This window comes from Solenopsis invicta, chromosome 6 (genome assembly GCF_016802725.1).
Source record: "Solenopsis invicta isolate M01_SB chromosome 6, UNIL_Sinv_3.0, whole genome shotgun sequence".
Lineage (NCBI taxonomy): Eukaryota > Metazoa > Arthropoda > Insecta > Hymenoptera > Formicidae > Solenopsis > Solenopsis invicta.
In genome coordinates, this window is record NC_052669.1 from 21,896,615 (window position 1) to 21,914,787 (window position 18,173).

General features: G+C 28.3%; 2 protein-coding genes across 2 annotated transcripts; one reads left to right on the plus strand and one right to left on the minus strand.

Annotated features, from left to right (window-relative positions):
• Positions 1 to 231: 231 nt before the first annotated feature.
• LOC105203829 lies at positions 232 to 2,212 on the plus strand. The gene is made up of 3 exons (XM_011172743.3): positions 232 to 405; positions 1,246 to 1,608; positions 1,728 to 2,212. Exons 1-3 carry the CDS (start codon positions 345 to 347, stop codon positions 2,033 to 2,035), a joined length of 732 nt encoding a protein of 243 aa, XP_011171045.1. The 5' UTR covers positions 232 to 344; the 3' UTR covers positions 2,036 to 2,212.
• Positions 2,213 to 6,433: 4,221 nt separating this feature from the next.
• Positions 6,434 to 17,698, minus strand: LOC105203830 (circadian clock-controlled protein daywake). The gene is made up of 4 exons (XM_011172744.3): positions 17,465 to 17,698; positions 13,056 to 13,287; positions 10,168 to 10,313; positions 6,434 to 9,316 (listed from the first exon to the last, which is right to left on the minus strand). The coding sequence occupies exons 1-4, from the start codon at positions 17,541 to 17,543 to the stop codon at positions 9,021 to 9,023; spliced, it is 753 nt and encodes a 250-aa protein (XP_011171046.1). The 5' UTR covers positions 17,544 to 17,698; the 3' UTR covers positions 6,434 to 9,020.
• Between the last annotated feature and the right edge of the window lie 475 nt (positions 17,699 to 18,173).

Genomic DNA, 18,173 nt, shown 5'->3' on the forward strand with positions numbered 1-18,173 from the left:
GAATATTATTAAAATCTATACAGCGTTACATTTTTATTTGAAAGTTTTATTTTTTAATCTATAAAAAAAGGTTATTCCTTCGTGTTTTTATTTAAAATTAAAATTTGTTTAGAAGTGTGAATACGTATATGGTCACAGATTTCAAGTGAGTCATGGATACAGAGCGAGAAAGACTGGTTAATAAAACACTGAACAAGGACGTCTACATGTATATAAGCTTCATCAATAACTAACCGCAAGGTAGTCTTTATATCCATTCGCTGTATAGCTGTTCGGATCGTTCCTCGGTGTATAATTTTAGAAAGTATTACTAAAAGTGCCAAAAAATAATTTTGGTGTGAAAAATGTTTGCTATAGTTTGTGCTTTTGTGCTTATAGCAGCAAACTACGCTGCCGCAGAAATACGTAAGTAGAATATGTTTCTTTTTTTTACGCACAATTCTTTCTCTGTCATTTATAAAAAAATTGCATGCTTTAGACAGTAATTATTAAATTACTATTTTGACAACAATGTATTAATAAAATATTATTTTTCAAGTTAAATTATTTATTTTATTGTGTAAAGAGGTGCGTTTGCAGTTTGCTATTACGGACATATTGCGATAATATTAATTATAATGTGCACTGCAATAGCGCAGCCGCATTACGAGCTGCATGCCTGGCATTCGCCAAGTCGCGAACGTGCGTTTAGATAGCAATAACATGAACGTGCATTTAAAAAAATGCTTACGAAAAAAAGTATTCCAGTCTTTGAGCACTTAATTAAAGTGACGGGCTAATATCGACTTCGACAAGAATTTCTAGTTGGACATTTCCTCGTGCGTTTTACGATACGGTAACATATATATTTGAAAGAGAACGTCTGATAAAGAACTTCTGTAACGCGAGAACATATTTCGTAGACTTGTCTCGCTGTGTAGTCGCTTGTAACTGGTTCGTGCTCGTATATTTTCAAAAGTGTAGAGTACATTCTAATGCTGAAGTTGTACATTTTTTTATTATCACTTATTTTATTTTTAAATATAAAATTGTATATTATCTTACATATATATGCTTTGATTTAATTGAAAGTTTTACATTATATCCTTCAAGATTTTACGTTTGATATTGTAATTTAAAATCGTAATTGTATCATAAGAATTGCACAATGTTTTGAATGTATATTAATCAGCAGACTTATTTATTCTATTGCCAATTTTATTCACAATATGTAATCACTAATAATGATTTATATCCTTTTTGCAGCATCTTATATTCACGTGTGCGGACGCAGAAACCCAAATCTTGATCAGTGCATCCTTGAAAATATCGACAACATAAAATACAAGATCTGCGATGGAATTCCAGAATTGGACGTGCCGCCGAGCAATCCATTTGTTCTTGATACACTAGCCATTATCGAGACACATAATTCCAAAATATATATGAAAAATACGCAAATGACGGGACTTTGCAATTTTGACGTACAACACCTTCATCTTGAATTTGACAAACTTCATTTCGATGTTGATCTCAAATTCAGACGGCTCCAATTGAATTCCACATACGATTTCGACATACGTTTACTGGTGCCTATTGTTTACAAGGGACCGGTTTATATTACTACAGGTACATAATATAATCGTAAATTGTATTAAAATAAGATAAAAGGTTAAAAACATCTTTTTCTTCAGCAGAACGACTTAAGATTTGAGTTTTTATTATAATTACTAATCTGAATTTTACAGATAATGTAGAAGCAAAAGTAAACATGGATATGAAAGTAGTAACCAAAGGTGGCAAAAGATACGTGTACCTGTCAAAGATGAAGATAAATCTCGACATCAAAGGATATACGGCTGAATATGGATTGGGAAATATGGAATCGAGCCGTTTGAACGAAATTATTAGTAATTTTATAGGCAATAATCAAGAGGAGGTTATTAGTGCCTTTAGACCGGCAATAGAAGAAGCAGTTGTCAAACGAATTCTTTCGCTTTCTAACAATATAGTTAAACACTTTACGTTTGAAGAGCTTTTCCCAGATCGCGTATGAATCTTTTAAATTTTTTTATTGAAACATAATCAATACGTTTACCTTGAATTAAAGCTTCTCAAAGCGAATTATGCTCTAATTCGAAACATAGTTTACAACATTCTGAATTTATATTTTAAATGCTCTGTATATTATTTTGTACATGCCTTGTACAGCACAAAAAATAGTTTAAAAACGTTTTACATAAGATTTAAATATTTTTAAAATACTTTTATGTCCGCTAGATTCTGTCAAAAAATATTTTCAAAAATATTGTGGAAATCATTGACAAAAACTTTTTCAAAATATTGTTAAAACTTTTTTAAAGTATTTTTCATAATATTGTTTGGAAAAATTAAGAAATATTTTTTAAAAATATTTTATATTGATGTGTGTTGTATGAGTGTATGTTTATAAGAATTTTACATCGTTTTATAATAGTTGAAAAAATTTAGACAGAAAGAAAAAGAAAAGATGTTACATCTTTTCTCTCTCTTTCTGTCTAACAATTTTTCAACTATTATAAAACGATGTAAAATTCTTATAAACATTTAGACAGAAAGAGAGAGAAAAGATGTAACATCTTTTCTTTCTCTTTCTGTCTAAATGTTTATAAGAATTTTACATCGTTTTATAATAGTTGAAAAATTGTTAGACAGAAAGAGAGAGAAAAGATGTAACATCTTTTCTTTCTCTTTCTGTCTAAATTTTTTCAACTATTATAAAACGATGTAAAATTCTTATAAACATTTAGACAGAAAGAGAGAGAAAAGATGTAACATCTTTTCTCTCTCTTTCTGTCTAAATGTTTATAAGAATTTTACATCGTTTTATAATAGTTGAAAAAATTTAGACAGAAAGAGAAAGAAAAGATGTTACATCTTTTCTCTCTCTTTCTGTCTAACAATTTTTCAACTATTATAAAACGATGTAAAATTCTTATAAACATACACTCATACAACACACATCAATATAAAATATTTTTTAAAAATATTTCTTAATTTTTCCAAACAATATTATGAGAAATACTTTAAAAAAGTTTTAACAATATTTTGAAAAAGTTTTTGTCAATGATTTCCACAATATTTTTGAAAATATTTTTTGACAGAATCTAGCGGACATAAAAGTATTTTAAAAATATTTAAATCTTATGTAAAACGTTTTTAAACTATTTTTTGTGCTGTACAAGGCATGTACAAAATAATATACAGAGCATTTAAAATATAAATTCAGAATGTTGTAAACTATGTTTCGAATTAGAGCATGATTTGCTTTGAGAAGCTCTAATTCAAGATAAATTTTCCAACTATCATAAAACGATGTAAATTCTTGTAAAATGTTTTACTTCCTTTTTCTCTTTTTTTCTCTTTTTCTAACTGTTATAAAATATAGTATTTTTATATCTATATTTTATAACATTTATATCTGTTCAGAACCAAATGTATTTAATAGCAAATTTTACTATATATATTGTATTTTAGCATATCGCATAAATTTTCAAAACTGATAACTGTTTGATTAAAATTTGTAATTCTGTTCCTCGCAATAATTATTAAGGCAATCTTGACACGGATACTTGTAAATATCTGTGAAGTTGTTTTTCATCTCTATTTGTCTCCCGTCACGGTCAAATCGGAGGATTCTGTTATTCTTTTCACGAGCATCTCTGCCCGTTAATTTGCTCATCTCCGAAGCAAACAAGTTTCGCGCCAGGGCGCGCGCGAAGGAGAGTCAACGAACATCGATATTTTCAAAACACCGAATTGAACGGTACGCGCTCGTTCGTTCAAATCGGTAATTCCCATCAGGAGGGCCGCTTGGCCAATAATCTTCATTTCGGGAACAATTAGCTCCTCCCGACTCTCCTTCGCGGAGCACCGTTTTTCCGGGGTTCGTGCTATCGTTCGAGAGCCCGACGCCTCAGAAGCGAGAAAAACGCGATCGATTAAAATTCTCTTTTTTGCATGTGACCGCGCGAACGGAATCAGACTTTTCTCTATCGATACCGAACATTGTAGTGCTCTCGATCCGAGTTATCAGTGCAAGTAGAAACTTTGTGACAAGTGATAATAAACATTTTGTGAGAACCAACAAAACTGTACATTTAGTGCATCCTTGATCACTTCCTGTCGTCCGTTCCTGCACTCGAGCGCCACACCTCTCGGTTATCTCCTGTTATGGAGTATCTCCCGTATGTCGTCGTCGCTCTCTCGCGCTCTCTCTTTCCTCGTCGTTCGCGGTATTGCTGTCTTTCGCGCTCTCAACGCTCGCTAGCAGTATCGCGCGAATTCCAAATTCACAGCTCCCGCGTTCTCTCTCTGAGAACAAACCGGCTTCCAGTGCTCGTTCGTCAAATCTTAAATCACCGAAACCGAGTTCACTGAACAATATCTAACATTTATATTCTTCGTAGAAGATAGTTATTAAATATAGGGTGGATTATTGGATACGATAATATTTTTTTTAAAGAGAACTGTATTTTGATAGTAACAATTAAAAATAAATCATAAAATATCTACCTACCTGTCGTAATGTGCAACGAAAGATTACTGTTTATTGCGTTATTGCGAGAATGGAAAATTTGAAGCAGTAGAAAGTTTTATAGGTGCGTATTCTTTGCGTAATATTGAACAGTGCGTTGATTAAATTTGTAACTTTAATCCAGGTTGTAGACCTTGAATATGACTTTCAAAAGACATACAGGGTGAGAAAAAAATATGGAACCGATAAAATGTCTTGAAATAATGACAATGGAGAAGATAAAAATGTTACATACAAAAATTGTATGATATTAAGGAGGACAAATATTGGTAAAATCAGTTTTCGAAAATAATTGATTGTTTAAGATTACATGAAGATTGTTGCCATTTTCTAAAATAAAATTGTAATTTTTATTGCATTGGACCACAGTGTCTAATGTGAAATGGTTTTCTAATATGAGATAGCTAGCTATTATATACGTCTGCCAATTAATTCATAGGCACGCCTTTTCTCACGTTAATTACACACACAACAATTATACACACATAAACATCAAGTGGTTTCACATGTGACACACAAATATCAACGTAGCAATTATGAATTTGTAGCCGTGTAAATGAGATAACTAGCTATCTCATATTAGAAGACTGTTTCATATTAAACACCTTTATCTAATGTAATAAAAATCATATAATTTTATTTTAGAAAGCGACAGTAATCCTTATACCATAAAAGCTAATTTTTTTGAAATTTGATTTTATCGTTATTTGTTTTTTTTTTTTTTTTAGATAACATAATTTTTTATGTAATATTTTTATTTTTTTGATTGCTTTGATTTTACGATAATACAAAATACCTCTAATTATTCTGCATATAAAAGGTACATTTAACAAAATATCTAGTTTTAAAAAAGTTTTATATAATATAAATTATATAACGTAAATGATATCTTAATATGATTGGAAATATATCAAACAAATTTAAATTAAAAGAATGGACGTATCGCGGTTAAAAGCGGATCTTAGTGCTCAATAATACTCTTCTTACATTAATTTTATTATATAAATATAGTTCATTTTAAAAATTATAAAAATATACAATATAAAATATCTCATAAACTATTAATTTTATGATGATCGTATCTTAATATTGTTATGCATAGAGTAATGAAAGGAATTCTTAAGTGAATAAAATCGTTGATTTTCAAAAGATGCAATTTATAATATTCAGTTATACTTTTAAAGCTACGACTTGCTTTTTATCTATCGAATATTCTATAGCTTATTTAAAAATGGTATAATGGTTACTAATTCTTTGCCAACAAAATTTTTAATTATAAATAGTTATGTCACATAAATATTTATTTATTAAAAAAAAATTAAATAATACCTAATAATCCTTTTTTTCTAAATATCTTTTACTGTGCATTTATCTATTTTATAACTTTATTATTACTAACGTCTTGTAACAAACGTAATTATGCTTACATTATAAAGAATTAAAGTTAAAATTAAAGTTTCACAAAATAAATAAAATATGCTTTCATTATAGTATATTTTTTATTATTGACAAAAACTGTTTTAAAAAATTAAATTTAATAGCGTATTTATTGTTTAAATAACAGAAATGATAACAAATCAAGCAATATGCTTACTTTTAATTTAATAGTAAGATTGACAATTAAGATTAACAATTATCAGCTTACTATTAACCTAGTTTTTATCGTCAAAACATTGATACGTGTATTAAATTTGATGCGCATCAATGCTTTAGTACAGTTGCGTTTACATTGAACGTACTAAAAGAAAGAAATAATACAAATTTAATTCATGTCGATATTGTCTTCTTGTGTTGGATTTGAAATTGTAAATTTGCTTGAGTTTATTCTTGTTTTGTATGTGGAGTATAGCATTTATTTATCTAAATAAAAACGTCAGCTTTAAATTTTTTTAATTTTTTAATTTTATTTGTTGAGCTGTTTTACAAAAGTTTTTTTTTCCATATTTTTAACTATGATTAGAAAATGTCAATATGTTTATACTTTTTTATATTTATTTATAAAATAATTTGCTTTTCTGTGAGTAACTCTAAAAATGTTCGCGTTTTCTCTTTTTCTTTAATTAATTCTTTTTTTGCAAAACGTTTTAATATAATTTTAAAGAGACCGAAGATCACTAATAATACCGGGTAATTGGGGTTATGCTCAATGATAGATTTCTTCTAAAATGTGTTTCAAGCGTTTATATCGTCAATTGTATTGTTTGATACTTGTACCAATTTAATATGATACTTCTACTTGATACGCTTGTATCATATTGACCCAGTAACGTTTACATCGGGCGTATTAAATATTTAGTACAAATTTAATTCGAATATAGTACCTGATACGCGATCAAGTCCACTAATTATAAGTTATTGTGCATATTAACGCCATTAAAAAACGGGGGCGGGATACTAAACAAATAATTCCATAAGCAATTTTTAGAGAGAATTTCTCACCCACAATAACGGAAATAATTAAAGTAACCGTCCACAGTAGCCCTACATAATATCCTCCAATCCTTTCTTAATTATATTCTTCTATAATTATAAATTATAAATTATGCAAAATTTGCAGTTGGTTTTATTATTAAGTAATAAGTGAGAATGTATAATGTAATATCACTAAAATATTCTTTCGTGTACTATTCTACAATACTACCCAAGACAAGCTTCTGTGATTAATTCATAAAATATATCAGATGTTTTAAAACTCTGTCAATTATTTTGTGTGCAAATTATAATTGATAAACTTGATAAAGTTGATAAATAAAGTATAAAAGAGGTAAATAATTCTTGTATTTTTTAGCAAAAATACTATGGTAGCAATTTTAATCAACAAAGTGTTTAATTCAAGCTCGTCTTTAGCGAAACAAAAAGAAACACGAATGAGAAGTTAATAAAATATCAATAATTAAGATATAAAATAAAAAATTATCTTTTCATACTTTTAATAATGATAAACACGGCGTGTTTCAACTTTACTCAGTCATTATCAGCCGCAAGTAAAGTAATGTATAACAAAACTAAACAGCACTTTAAAATAAAATAAAAATAATTAATACATGTTGAGATAAATAAATAAAAAAAACTACACTTTTGTGTTTGAACAAAAAAAGTAATTATAAATTTTTATTTTGCACTTATTTTCATTAAATTAACTTGTCATGGAAAACGTTACTCATTTTGTTTTAATTTTAATTTGTATTTGTACATGTTTATCATTTATATTACCTATATAATTTATGTTACATACATCATTTTTCTTCATCGTTTTTATTTTATTAATCTATTATTATTTCTATTTACATAAATGTATACAGTTCAATTGTGGCTGACGATGAATGAGGAAAGTTAAAACGTACTATGTTTATTATTATTAAATATAAAAATAAATAATATTTTATCTTATATCTAAATCACTACTTGTTTTTTTAACTCTCCCTTTCTCTCTTTCTCTCTTTTTGTGTTTCTTTTTATTTAACAATTCGTAACGCATTGAATCCGGTATTGATATAAGCTTGTTAATATTACAATTCTAAATTGCATGCGATTATAAAGATTTTTTAGATTACTGTTTTTTTATTAATGAAATACTATACATTTTCTTTGCACAGTATGCTGTTTATTGTGCGTCGATAATTGATATTTTTACACCGATACTTATTTCAAGTCTTCAATCGCGTCGTGTCAATAATAAAAGAATTAAAATTGAAGGAACAATTTTGCTACGCAGTGTTTTTATCAAGTCTGTAGAGAAATACGTAATTTTAATTAATCAAGAATATTTATATCTAATTCTGTGTGCTCAGTATTGCTTACCGTTAAAAAAAACTGATAAAGTGTTTCAATAAACTGATTACTAAATCAGTTAATTGTTAAAATATCATTAATTACTGTTATAATAACCAATTTATTGAAATACTTCTGCTTAATGATAATAACTCATCTTTATGTTTTATATTTAATAGAAATGGTAATTAATCCAGAAATTACGTGTTCGGAAAATCTCATTTTATCAAATTAACAAAATATTTTCCAAATTTGTTATAAAAGTCGTTAATATTTAAAAAATTACTTTTTCCGTTTTATCCTAAAATTTTTTGAAATTTATAATTTACTCTTCAAGTGCTAGAGTTGTGGTTAATTATTGTAACGGATCGTAGATTATTAACGTTTGTCGTTCAGAATTGAACTTTTATATAATATAAAAATTGTTTCATAATCTTGATTGAACTTTTTTTATATCTGTTAAAATTGAATTCCGGTTTGGTTTCAATTAGGACGAGTTTATTTATTAAATCTCAAAAAACTTAACAAGTTGAACGAATCTTATTATAAATCTAGCTTTGTACACGTGCAATCTTTTGATTCGCTGTAGCGGAAGTGGTAATAAATTTCCCTAATTCGTTCTATTGTTTTTATGTCGCTAGGTATTTAATATTACTTTACATTTTCCAATCCGCCATCTAGATTACCAAAAGACCTATGCGCCAGGGAACAGTTGGGCAAAAGTAAATTGTCCTACAATATTGTCAGCGATAGTCTTGAACGCATCGGATAGTGCCTTCTCCACTAGTGGCATAAGCTCTTTTATGAAAAGATCGAAGTTATTGTTGATGGCCGAGTTGACAGCGTCCCCAAGAACTCGGTCTCCGCCAAACAGATTGTCAAATTTCAACGTACCGGTGCCCACTGAGACTTTCAACTTGAAGTCCATAATGCGCATCTTCTCTTCGCCGTTCTTGTCAAAATGTTTTGCAACCTGTATTTTGCATGCGCCTGGAATGTTGAACCGAGATTTTACAAAATGAATAAGTCAAATGTAAAATTATTATTGTAAACAATGACAACATTGTCATACATTAATGTCAAAATGTTATTTGATGCAATATTATAAGTATCGCATATCACATAGTTTGAAAAGAAAACATCGGAACAAGATTAATCATTTCTTCTAACTTTTTAAATATCAAGTACAAATTTAGTTTCCAAATTGTGTTACATCACAATTTTAAAAAATTTGCAGTTGCAAAAAGAGAGCTATTTTTACATACTTGATCGTATTATATAATCATTACAATATATATAAAATATAAATTAAAGTGTGGATTAAATTATTTAAGATATAAAAAAATGAAGCTCCTACTCAAGTGTTAATAAGACATTCATGGTTAAATATTAAGTCTATGAATAGAATTAAAATGGAATGGAAAAGTTAATTTGTGAATTAAATCATTGGCGGTCTGACAAATAACTTTCAACTATATTTCTTTAAATTTAAGAGTTTCTTAAATCACTGAACATTAATTCGATGTCAAAATTGACAAATTCAAAATGGATTTAACGTGACGGATACTAAAATTTGAAGAACTATTTGAATTTTAGCAAAAAGTTATCCATAAACATTTTCTGAATACGAATTCGGAGAAACTGCAATTCGTATTTAGTAACCAGAAACTAAAGGAAATAACTAGTTTCGTTCTGATATTTTTTTTCCTGTTGGACTGTGTTATTGATTGGCGCCGAAAAATTTCTGATTTTCACAATCTAAGTGATGATTATGATAATTTAAATATTTACAACTAGCGCGGTATAATTGATGGAAACATAATTTATACAATAGATTTTACCTATACAATTAGAGAAGTTGCCGTGCAACGGACCGGATCCTCGAATCGGAAGCAACAGTAACTTGCCGTCGATATCATATCTCCCCTCAACCTTAAGATTCGGTAATGCTACGTCCACCAGAAAGACATTAGTGTTGAAATCGAGCCTGGAAAAAGACAAACAGCAGCATTAAGAAACAATAATAAATAAAGAAAACAACGAGAGAGATTTATTGAATTCTTGTGACATTCTTCCAAGTCGCAATTTTTACCTTTGTGTCAATAATTTCCGCATTTATACGTTCTGAAAGTATTCATTTGTAACATAAAAATTTTCAAAGTGATGCAACGAGAATTTTATTATCCGTATTTCAAGTTAATTTCACCTGATGTGAGACCGGCAAAAAGGAAACATGTATTTCATCAAACTTTTGTTGCGGAAATTGTTACGATTGTACTTACGTATGTAACGCAAGATTTTAATTAGAAAAGCGCTTGCGATTATTACAAGATTATATACGCTTAATTACTAGAAAATGATTTTTCTTGTTAATTTTTAGCGTTATTGTCAAGGTATCACACAATACATAGTAACAAAGAGATAATACGAGCAGCATGCTTTCCATAGATGGATATCTTGATGAATACACGATAGATTGTCATTGGATTAGTATATCTCTCTTTCACAGTTCCCACACGTGGGAAGTCATTAATGATAACTGACAATTTCAATGCATGGCGTCGACCTTTTTTTATTGTTCACATTATTACAGCGCCATTGTAAGATCTGTCTCTCTCTCTCTTTCTATTTCTTTCTCAGCACTCGACAGATATTGTTTAACAACTGTCTTTTCAAATGTTGCATGCTGCAAAGAAGTAGCAAGAAATCGCCGTCAGCGATTATACTATTTCCGTTCAGTTTACTGGTCCTTATTTATCTCCAAATCATTTATTTTTTTTTCCTTTCCTTGCAATCTACGAGGAATAGGCACGATTATTGTCGACGCTCCGTGGACGCACTTCAAGTCACACTGTTCGTGTCACGGCCGTCTATATGCGCGGAATACAAACTATGTAGCGTCCGTTTTTTAATTACACCTTACCAATTGCATACTTTTGCTTAAATGCAATTATGTATTTGATGCTTTGAATAAATCGATTTATCTTGTTACTTTGTGTGTGAAAATATTGAAATAAATTTATCGAAAAAAAATGCTTTATGAGAAACTTTATACTTTAAAATATATTAAAAGAAGATAGAAAATTTCGTAATTAGCTTTTTATTTTAAAATTTCTATGACTAAAGAGAATTATATTTAAAAAATTAGTATAGTTCCATGTTGAAAAAAAAATTTTGATAGTATTAACATCTTTTTAAAATGACGCATTTCATTAGAAATAAGTAGCACGTGTTATTCCTTTTTCTCAATAAACTGGAGCACTTTTATTAGAAATATTTTTTTAAAGGTGTTTGTTTATTGCGGGTTTCAATGTTCTTTTCGTATCTTATATGTATGTCGTCTTTCTTTGAATCATCAAACAGCATACATTATACTATACATCACAAGTCAATGACAGCAAAAATATCACGTGTACATAATCATTTCAGTAATCTTATGTAATCTAGTTGAATTATGTGATCATCAAGCGGCAGTGTGATACAGCACAGTTGCATCAATTTGACATTACGAAGTAGTCTGTCGACTAAAATTTAGTGCAAAATAATGTCTTGAAATAAAACTCATGATTAATGTCTTTTCAAAGCTACTTGTCCAATAATCGTGGAAATTGTATATTCATGCGTATTTAAAATAGAAACACAATTACTCATTGGAAGTGTTTTATAAGATTTCTTATCAACTTGAATCTTATTATATCATTTACATCATGCAATTCTTGTAGAGAGGTACATTACTCCTCCGAGAAATAAAAATCAATTACTTGTGTGTGTGTGTGTGTGTTTATTTAATAAATTAAATTAAATCAAAGCTTAATTACCAACATATATGGTGCCAAAAATTAAGACAAAGAATTATATCGCGTAAGAATAATGGATTTAATTTTATGCGCTTTTAAGGAACAGTAACGATAAAAGGAATATTATTTTTAATCACGTAAATAAATAAGAAATTTTTAATTCTACAATGTCACTGTTACAATTATTCTTAACAGTTCTGAGGAAAAAATAGTTGAAATAGAAATATTTATTTAAAGGATAAATGTATGAAAAAATTATTTAAATAATATTTAATATTTATAAATACATTTACTTAAAAAAAAAAAATATTTTGCATTGCGATTTATATACATACATATATATAATAAATAAATAAAATTTCTCTATTTCCTATTGTGTTTATTTACTATTTCCTATTTTATACTTTTAAGAAATAATAAATAGAAAGTACTTATTTATTCACATAACACATCAAAATGTAAAATAAATATTTTTTTTCCAGTAAATGTGTACATAAATATTAAATGCCGTTTGTTTTACAAATATTTACTTTACATAACAAACTAATAATAAATTTAATATTACTTTGGTTTGTTATATGTACAATTAACAAAAGTAAGAGCTCAATCCATGAGCTAAATAACAAAAAAATGTATTCTAATAAACAAATAATTTTCATGGACGTTAAATAGGTTTTAACGATAAACGTTTCAAACGTATTTATCTTTCTTTAGCATAAATCATTACATCACAGTATTACGTAATAGAAAGTATTTAATCAAATTAATAATTTTATGTAGTACTTTGTATACATTTTGAAATAAATATTTTTATTACTATTTTCTATTTTATTTCTAACTATGCTCTAGCATTGCAATTATTTTACAGATATATTGCGGTAGTTGCATGTTTTAAAATTAGTTTTGGACAGTATTATTTTCTTTGTACTTACTTCGCTTTCTTAACGTCAAAATTGCTGGAACCGTACGCTTCGATATCGGATGCCTGTATTCGTATGGTGCTTGTAGGAGTAAACGTTAATTTTTTTAAATTGAGAGGTTCCAATGACGGAATGTTGTAGTCTGGTACGCCTATCTTAAGGTATGGCTTCAAATATTCTATGCTTTCGCCGATGCATTTCTCGTAATTCGGCTCGCGCGTGTCGCAAATATGCAGGAACTCGGCTGCAAGCATATTGAAAGATATGCGTCAGATAAACGAGTTAAGTATAAAAACACAGGAAATAATAAACAGTTATTTCAAGGATGTGTATCAATTGTATCATCGCATTTGATTTCTATAATTATAAGTTTAATATGATCTAATTTTTGCATAATATTCTATTAATAATGCATTTATATTAGGGTGGGCTAAAAAAATCGACTATTTTTTTTTTCACTTTATACTCCGAAAACTTGGTTGGTAGAGACCTCAAAAACATTCTCTCCAAATATGAGCTCTTAATTTTAATAGGAAGATCCTCCGCCTCTCAGTTTTCTATTTTTTTCTTATTGTGAGGAAGAAAAATATATATCTCGGTATCTACTATTTGAAAAAAAATATTTCGTCTCATATTTTCGTAGGAAATTGAATTCTCTACAAAAAAGATCTCTTACAATATTTTCGTATACCTCAGCGTTCAGAAGTTATTAAAGGTTAAAGTTTGATCATTTTAAGGTAGATTTCTTTTTTTTTTATGAATTTTGTAACTCCTTAACAAAAAATCATTATGATACGCGCAACTCATGGTTTTGTCGGAAATTCACTGCTCTACAATAATGGTCTTTTATGATTAGTCGATTAAATTAACTGTTCAAAAGATATTCACCGTCAAACTTCAATGCACACTATTTTTAACAATTTTTGATTAATAATTCAAACAATTTCAATTTAATTCATGAGTTTCGGGGAAATTTTTACAAATTTCAGTTTCTATGAACATGAAAATGTTTTAAACTTTTTTTCTAGTTTATTTTTTTAGTCCCAAGCATGTTTGAGTACATTGAGTACATTGGTTAATAACCAATGCTTGACGAGAAATGAAGAACAATTTCAATATTTATTGCAAGCTATAAAAGAACATCGCAAAAAATACCCGAACTGCAATAAAGAAAATTTTTTACAGTAGAAATGTACGATTATGTTAAAAATGTTGATAATTATATCTCAGCTGACAATTAAATAAAAAAAACTTTTTTAAAACAAATTGAGAATTTTTTTTTCTTCTATCAATACTTTTTATATTAAATGTGACACAAAAAAGATATTTACTCGAAATTTAATGAATCATTGACTCTAAGTTAGAAAAAATATAGCAATAATTTTTTGTTTCAATGTACTTAAACATGCTTGGGATTAAAAAAAAACTAGAAAAAAGGTTTAAAACATTTTCATGTTCAGAGAAACTGAAATTCGTAAACATTTCCCCGAAACTCATGAATTAAATTGAAATTGTTTGAATTATTAATCAAAAACTGTTAAAAATAGTGTGCATTGAAGTTTGACGGTGAATATCTTTTGAACAGTTAATTTAATCGACTAATCGTAAGAAACCATTATTGTAGAGCAGTGAATTTCCGACAAAACCATGAATTGCGCGTATCATAATGATTTTCTGTTAAGGAGTTATAAAATTCATAAAAAAAAAAAATCTACCTTAAAATGATCAAATTTTAACCTTTAATAACTTCTGAACGGTGAGGTATACGAAAACATTGTAAGAGATCTTTTTTGTAGAGAATTCAATTTCCTACGAAAATATGAGACGAAATATTTTTTTTCAAATAGTAGATACCGAGATATATATTTTTCTTCCTCATAATAAGAAAAAAATAGAAAACTGAGAGGCGGAGGACTTTCCTATTAAAATTAAGAGCTCATACTTGGAGAGAATGTTTTTGAGGTCTCTACCAACCAAGTTTTCGGAGTATAAAGAGAAAAAAAAAATAGTCGATTTTTTTGGCCCACCCTAATTTATATGCTTCACGACCTTCAATCAAGAATGCTTTTAATATTTGTCATTTAATATCTAAAGCTAGATATTGACGATTATTATTATTTCATCGTCTTAAGTAACGTCATCAAGATCGTAACACGACTTCGTGATTTATTGATGACATTTCAAGACAGTTTTAAACATAGAACTCAGCTATGAATACCTAATAAATGTGTTTGTGTTAATGTAAACTTAATTAATAAAAAAAAAACGTTGAAAACGTATATCTTTTAATTTTCGGTCTTCGTAAAGTTTCTCATATCTTCTGCCATTTGGAAAAACATAAATTAAAAGAATAAATTGTATTTTATTTTAAGATTTATGTTGATTACCATTCTGTATAAATTCATAGCATTTATAAATATTTCATATGCAAAAGGCTATTTATTTCATCATAAGTTATATATTATTAAAAAAGAAATAAAAATTTTCTTTTTTCTCTAATCACATTGCAACATTAATTTCATAAAAGAATGTTGAGATAAACGCATGTGTATATTTACATACGCATGCAAAAGAATATACTTCTTTATGTATTTTATGTATTTTATATTTAAATAATAAAATTAATTAAAACAATATTTTCTGTTAAATAAATAAACTGTAAATTTAATAAATGATAGATTATGTAAAATTGATTAAAAATTCACTTTAGATGAGCTACAATTTATGTCAGATTTTAGAATACAATTTCATTTTATCATTTTATTATTTTAATAATGTAGAAAAGAGCGGTCGTATGTGTGTATATATATATATATATATATACGGTGTGATATCTTGTATAACTTGTGTTGAACTTTAAGTGTTAAAATTACTTCGTTACAATCTGTTTAGACATTGCATTGTAGAATAGTTACTATTCACTATGTTTTTATAAGAGCGGAATTTCAGTTTTATTCTATAGGAAAAAGTTTATTGAGTATATAGAATGTACCTTTTATGATATTAATTAGTACTGCGCCACAATCCCTTTCCTACCTTAAACGCATTTTTTTCTGTATCTTTTTCTTTAGTAAATTGTAAATTACATTCGTTCTATATACCCGATGAACTTATACAGGATTGGTAAAACTCTATGGTTAATAAATTTGTGTTCATAAGAATTATGTCGCGTTAATATCTATAGAGAAAAAAAATTAGTATTAAATCAACAATTCATTGTTTTATACATATATAAGCAAGAATATAAATCATCTGGAAAAAATTTATAATTTTAAACATAATGACATAATAAATTGTTAATTTGATGCTAATTTTTTTTTGTGTATTGAGTTATTTTAAGAAAACAAACTGTATTCCATTACACCTTTTCTTTCTTTGAATTTTAATTTCAAATTTAATTAAAATGTACATTTTATGCATGTGTGTGCATATTTTAATTCATTATTTGACATTACAAATTAAATTATAAATAGAATTCTAATTTTATTCGTATATAATTCTTGTATATAATTTTGATAATTCAGATCGCTTAATGTTTTTTAATGCTGATAATCGCTCAAATTGTACACGTGTATAAACTGCAAATATATACAGGGATCTTAATTATACTAATGATATTAATGATTTTTGCATTACTTAGTTATTTCATAGCTGTACTTTAATGTAATTTTGTAATGTAGGCTTAACAAATGATAAATATCGCAAGTTATGTAGAAACATCTTTGAAACATATTTATCTTGTTGACATTTTAAATTGTTAATACTGATGGACAGTATTTACATTGCCGTGAAATTAAAAATAAAGGTAATTAATAAACAAAGGCTTATTAAAGTACAATAAACAAATGTGTTAAAGTGTTAAAAAAAACGTTTTAATCTCATTGTTAAGACTTTAACATTGTGTTGTTATAAATAGAACACGAATTTGCCAATCATCTTATAAGTAAAATATATATTCGTATGTTTGAAACGACAAATGAAATAAAATTGATATTGTAAGGATCTAATTTTTTTTTTATTAGTTTGTCTTGCTACCGTTTTAATTATGTCTTGAGGCACCAACATTTGATAATTTATTACAAATCAATATAAATTGTAACGACACACTGATGATAATCTGATAATAAAGTTGAAATATTTGTGGCCGATCATATATGCTGCTAATTATTGTAAATAATATTTAGCATGCACACCAGTTTTATCTTACATGCTGCTTATATGGACGTTGTTTTAAAAATAAAGGTGTTTCTCTGTACTATGAGGTTTATACGTAACTCTTGACGACAACTTCGTTATCGTTGTAATGCCGTTGTGCAGATTTTTTTACCATATATTGTATCTGCGCAACAATGTCATAATAATAACAAAATTGTCGTTAAGAATTACAAAATGAGTTTATCGTACTATTATATTTCACTTACGTATATCTCGTGCAGCCATCACGCCGCTCGTCGCCACAACCAACAGGCTCATAACGAACGTTGCCTTCGCTGATGCCATTCTTTATGGAATTGGGGAAAATGGGCGAACAGGAAGCTCAACGAAAGTGTCTTCCGGCTTTGGATGCCTGGGTACGAGACTCGACGACGGGGTTGCTGGACGCCGCTGAACCCACAGCGGCAGGTGGACCGAGAATAGTCGGACTGGAAATGTATAATCCGGATGGGAATCCGAACGTTTTATAACAGTGACCATCACTCCCTCTCCACATGCCACCCGCCACCGTCATAAACGAAACCAAAGCCATTATTGTTGCTCGAATGATGCCTGGCCTCTACATATTCGTAAAAAAAAGCACACGTATGAGAAGTAAGAACACGCGAACAAACTTATGACGTACACGTATATATATATTATTCAGGCATTGACGTCTCAGCAAACGCATTTTTATGAATTGGTACGGATATTGCCTCGGTTTCGTACCTCATGGACTTTTGAAAGTGAAGAGGAAGAAATTGCAAGGTTAAAACATATGGTCGATCGGATGTCGACTCTTTAATGCTCTACAGAAGAATCGTTAAAGGGAAGTTGATTTCTTCTTGCATTGCGGTTATAATTTTAAAGGTACACTGATTTTCCTTAAATAGGAATGCCTAATATTTTGCAGCGCGTCATTACGTGTGTTCAAGG

Bases quoted from the DNA above. Each gene is read 5' to 3' on its own strand.
- LOC105203829 (XM_011172743.3), top strand. From the start codon at position 345: ATGTTTGCTATAGTTTGTGCTTTTGTGCTTATAGCAGCAAACTACGCT. The intron at 406-1,245 runs GTAAGTAGAATA...TCCTTTTTGCAG, and splicing joins CTACGCTGCCGCAGAAATAC to CATCTTATATTCACGTGTGC. The intron at 1,609-1,727 runs GTACATAATATA...TGAATTTTACAG, and splicing joins ACCGGTTTATATTACTACAG to ATAATGTAGAAGCAAAAGTA.
- LOC105203830 (XM_011172744.3), bottom strand. From the start codon at position 17,543: ATGGCATCAGCGAAGGCAACGTTCGTTATGAGCCTGTTGGTTGTGGCG. The intron at 10,314-13,055 runs GTAAGTACAAAG...GTCTTTTTCCAG, and splicing joins TTTGACGTTAAGAAAGCGAA to GCTCGATTTCAACACTAATG. The intron at 9,317-10,167 runs GTAAAATCTATT...TCAACATTCCAG, and splicing joins CAACTTCTCTAATTGTATAG to GCGCATGCAAAATACAGGTT.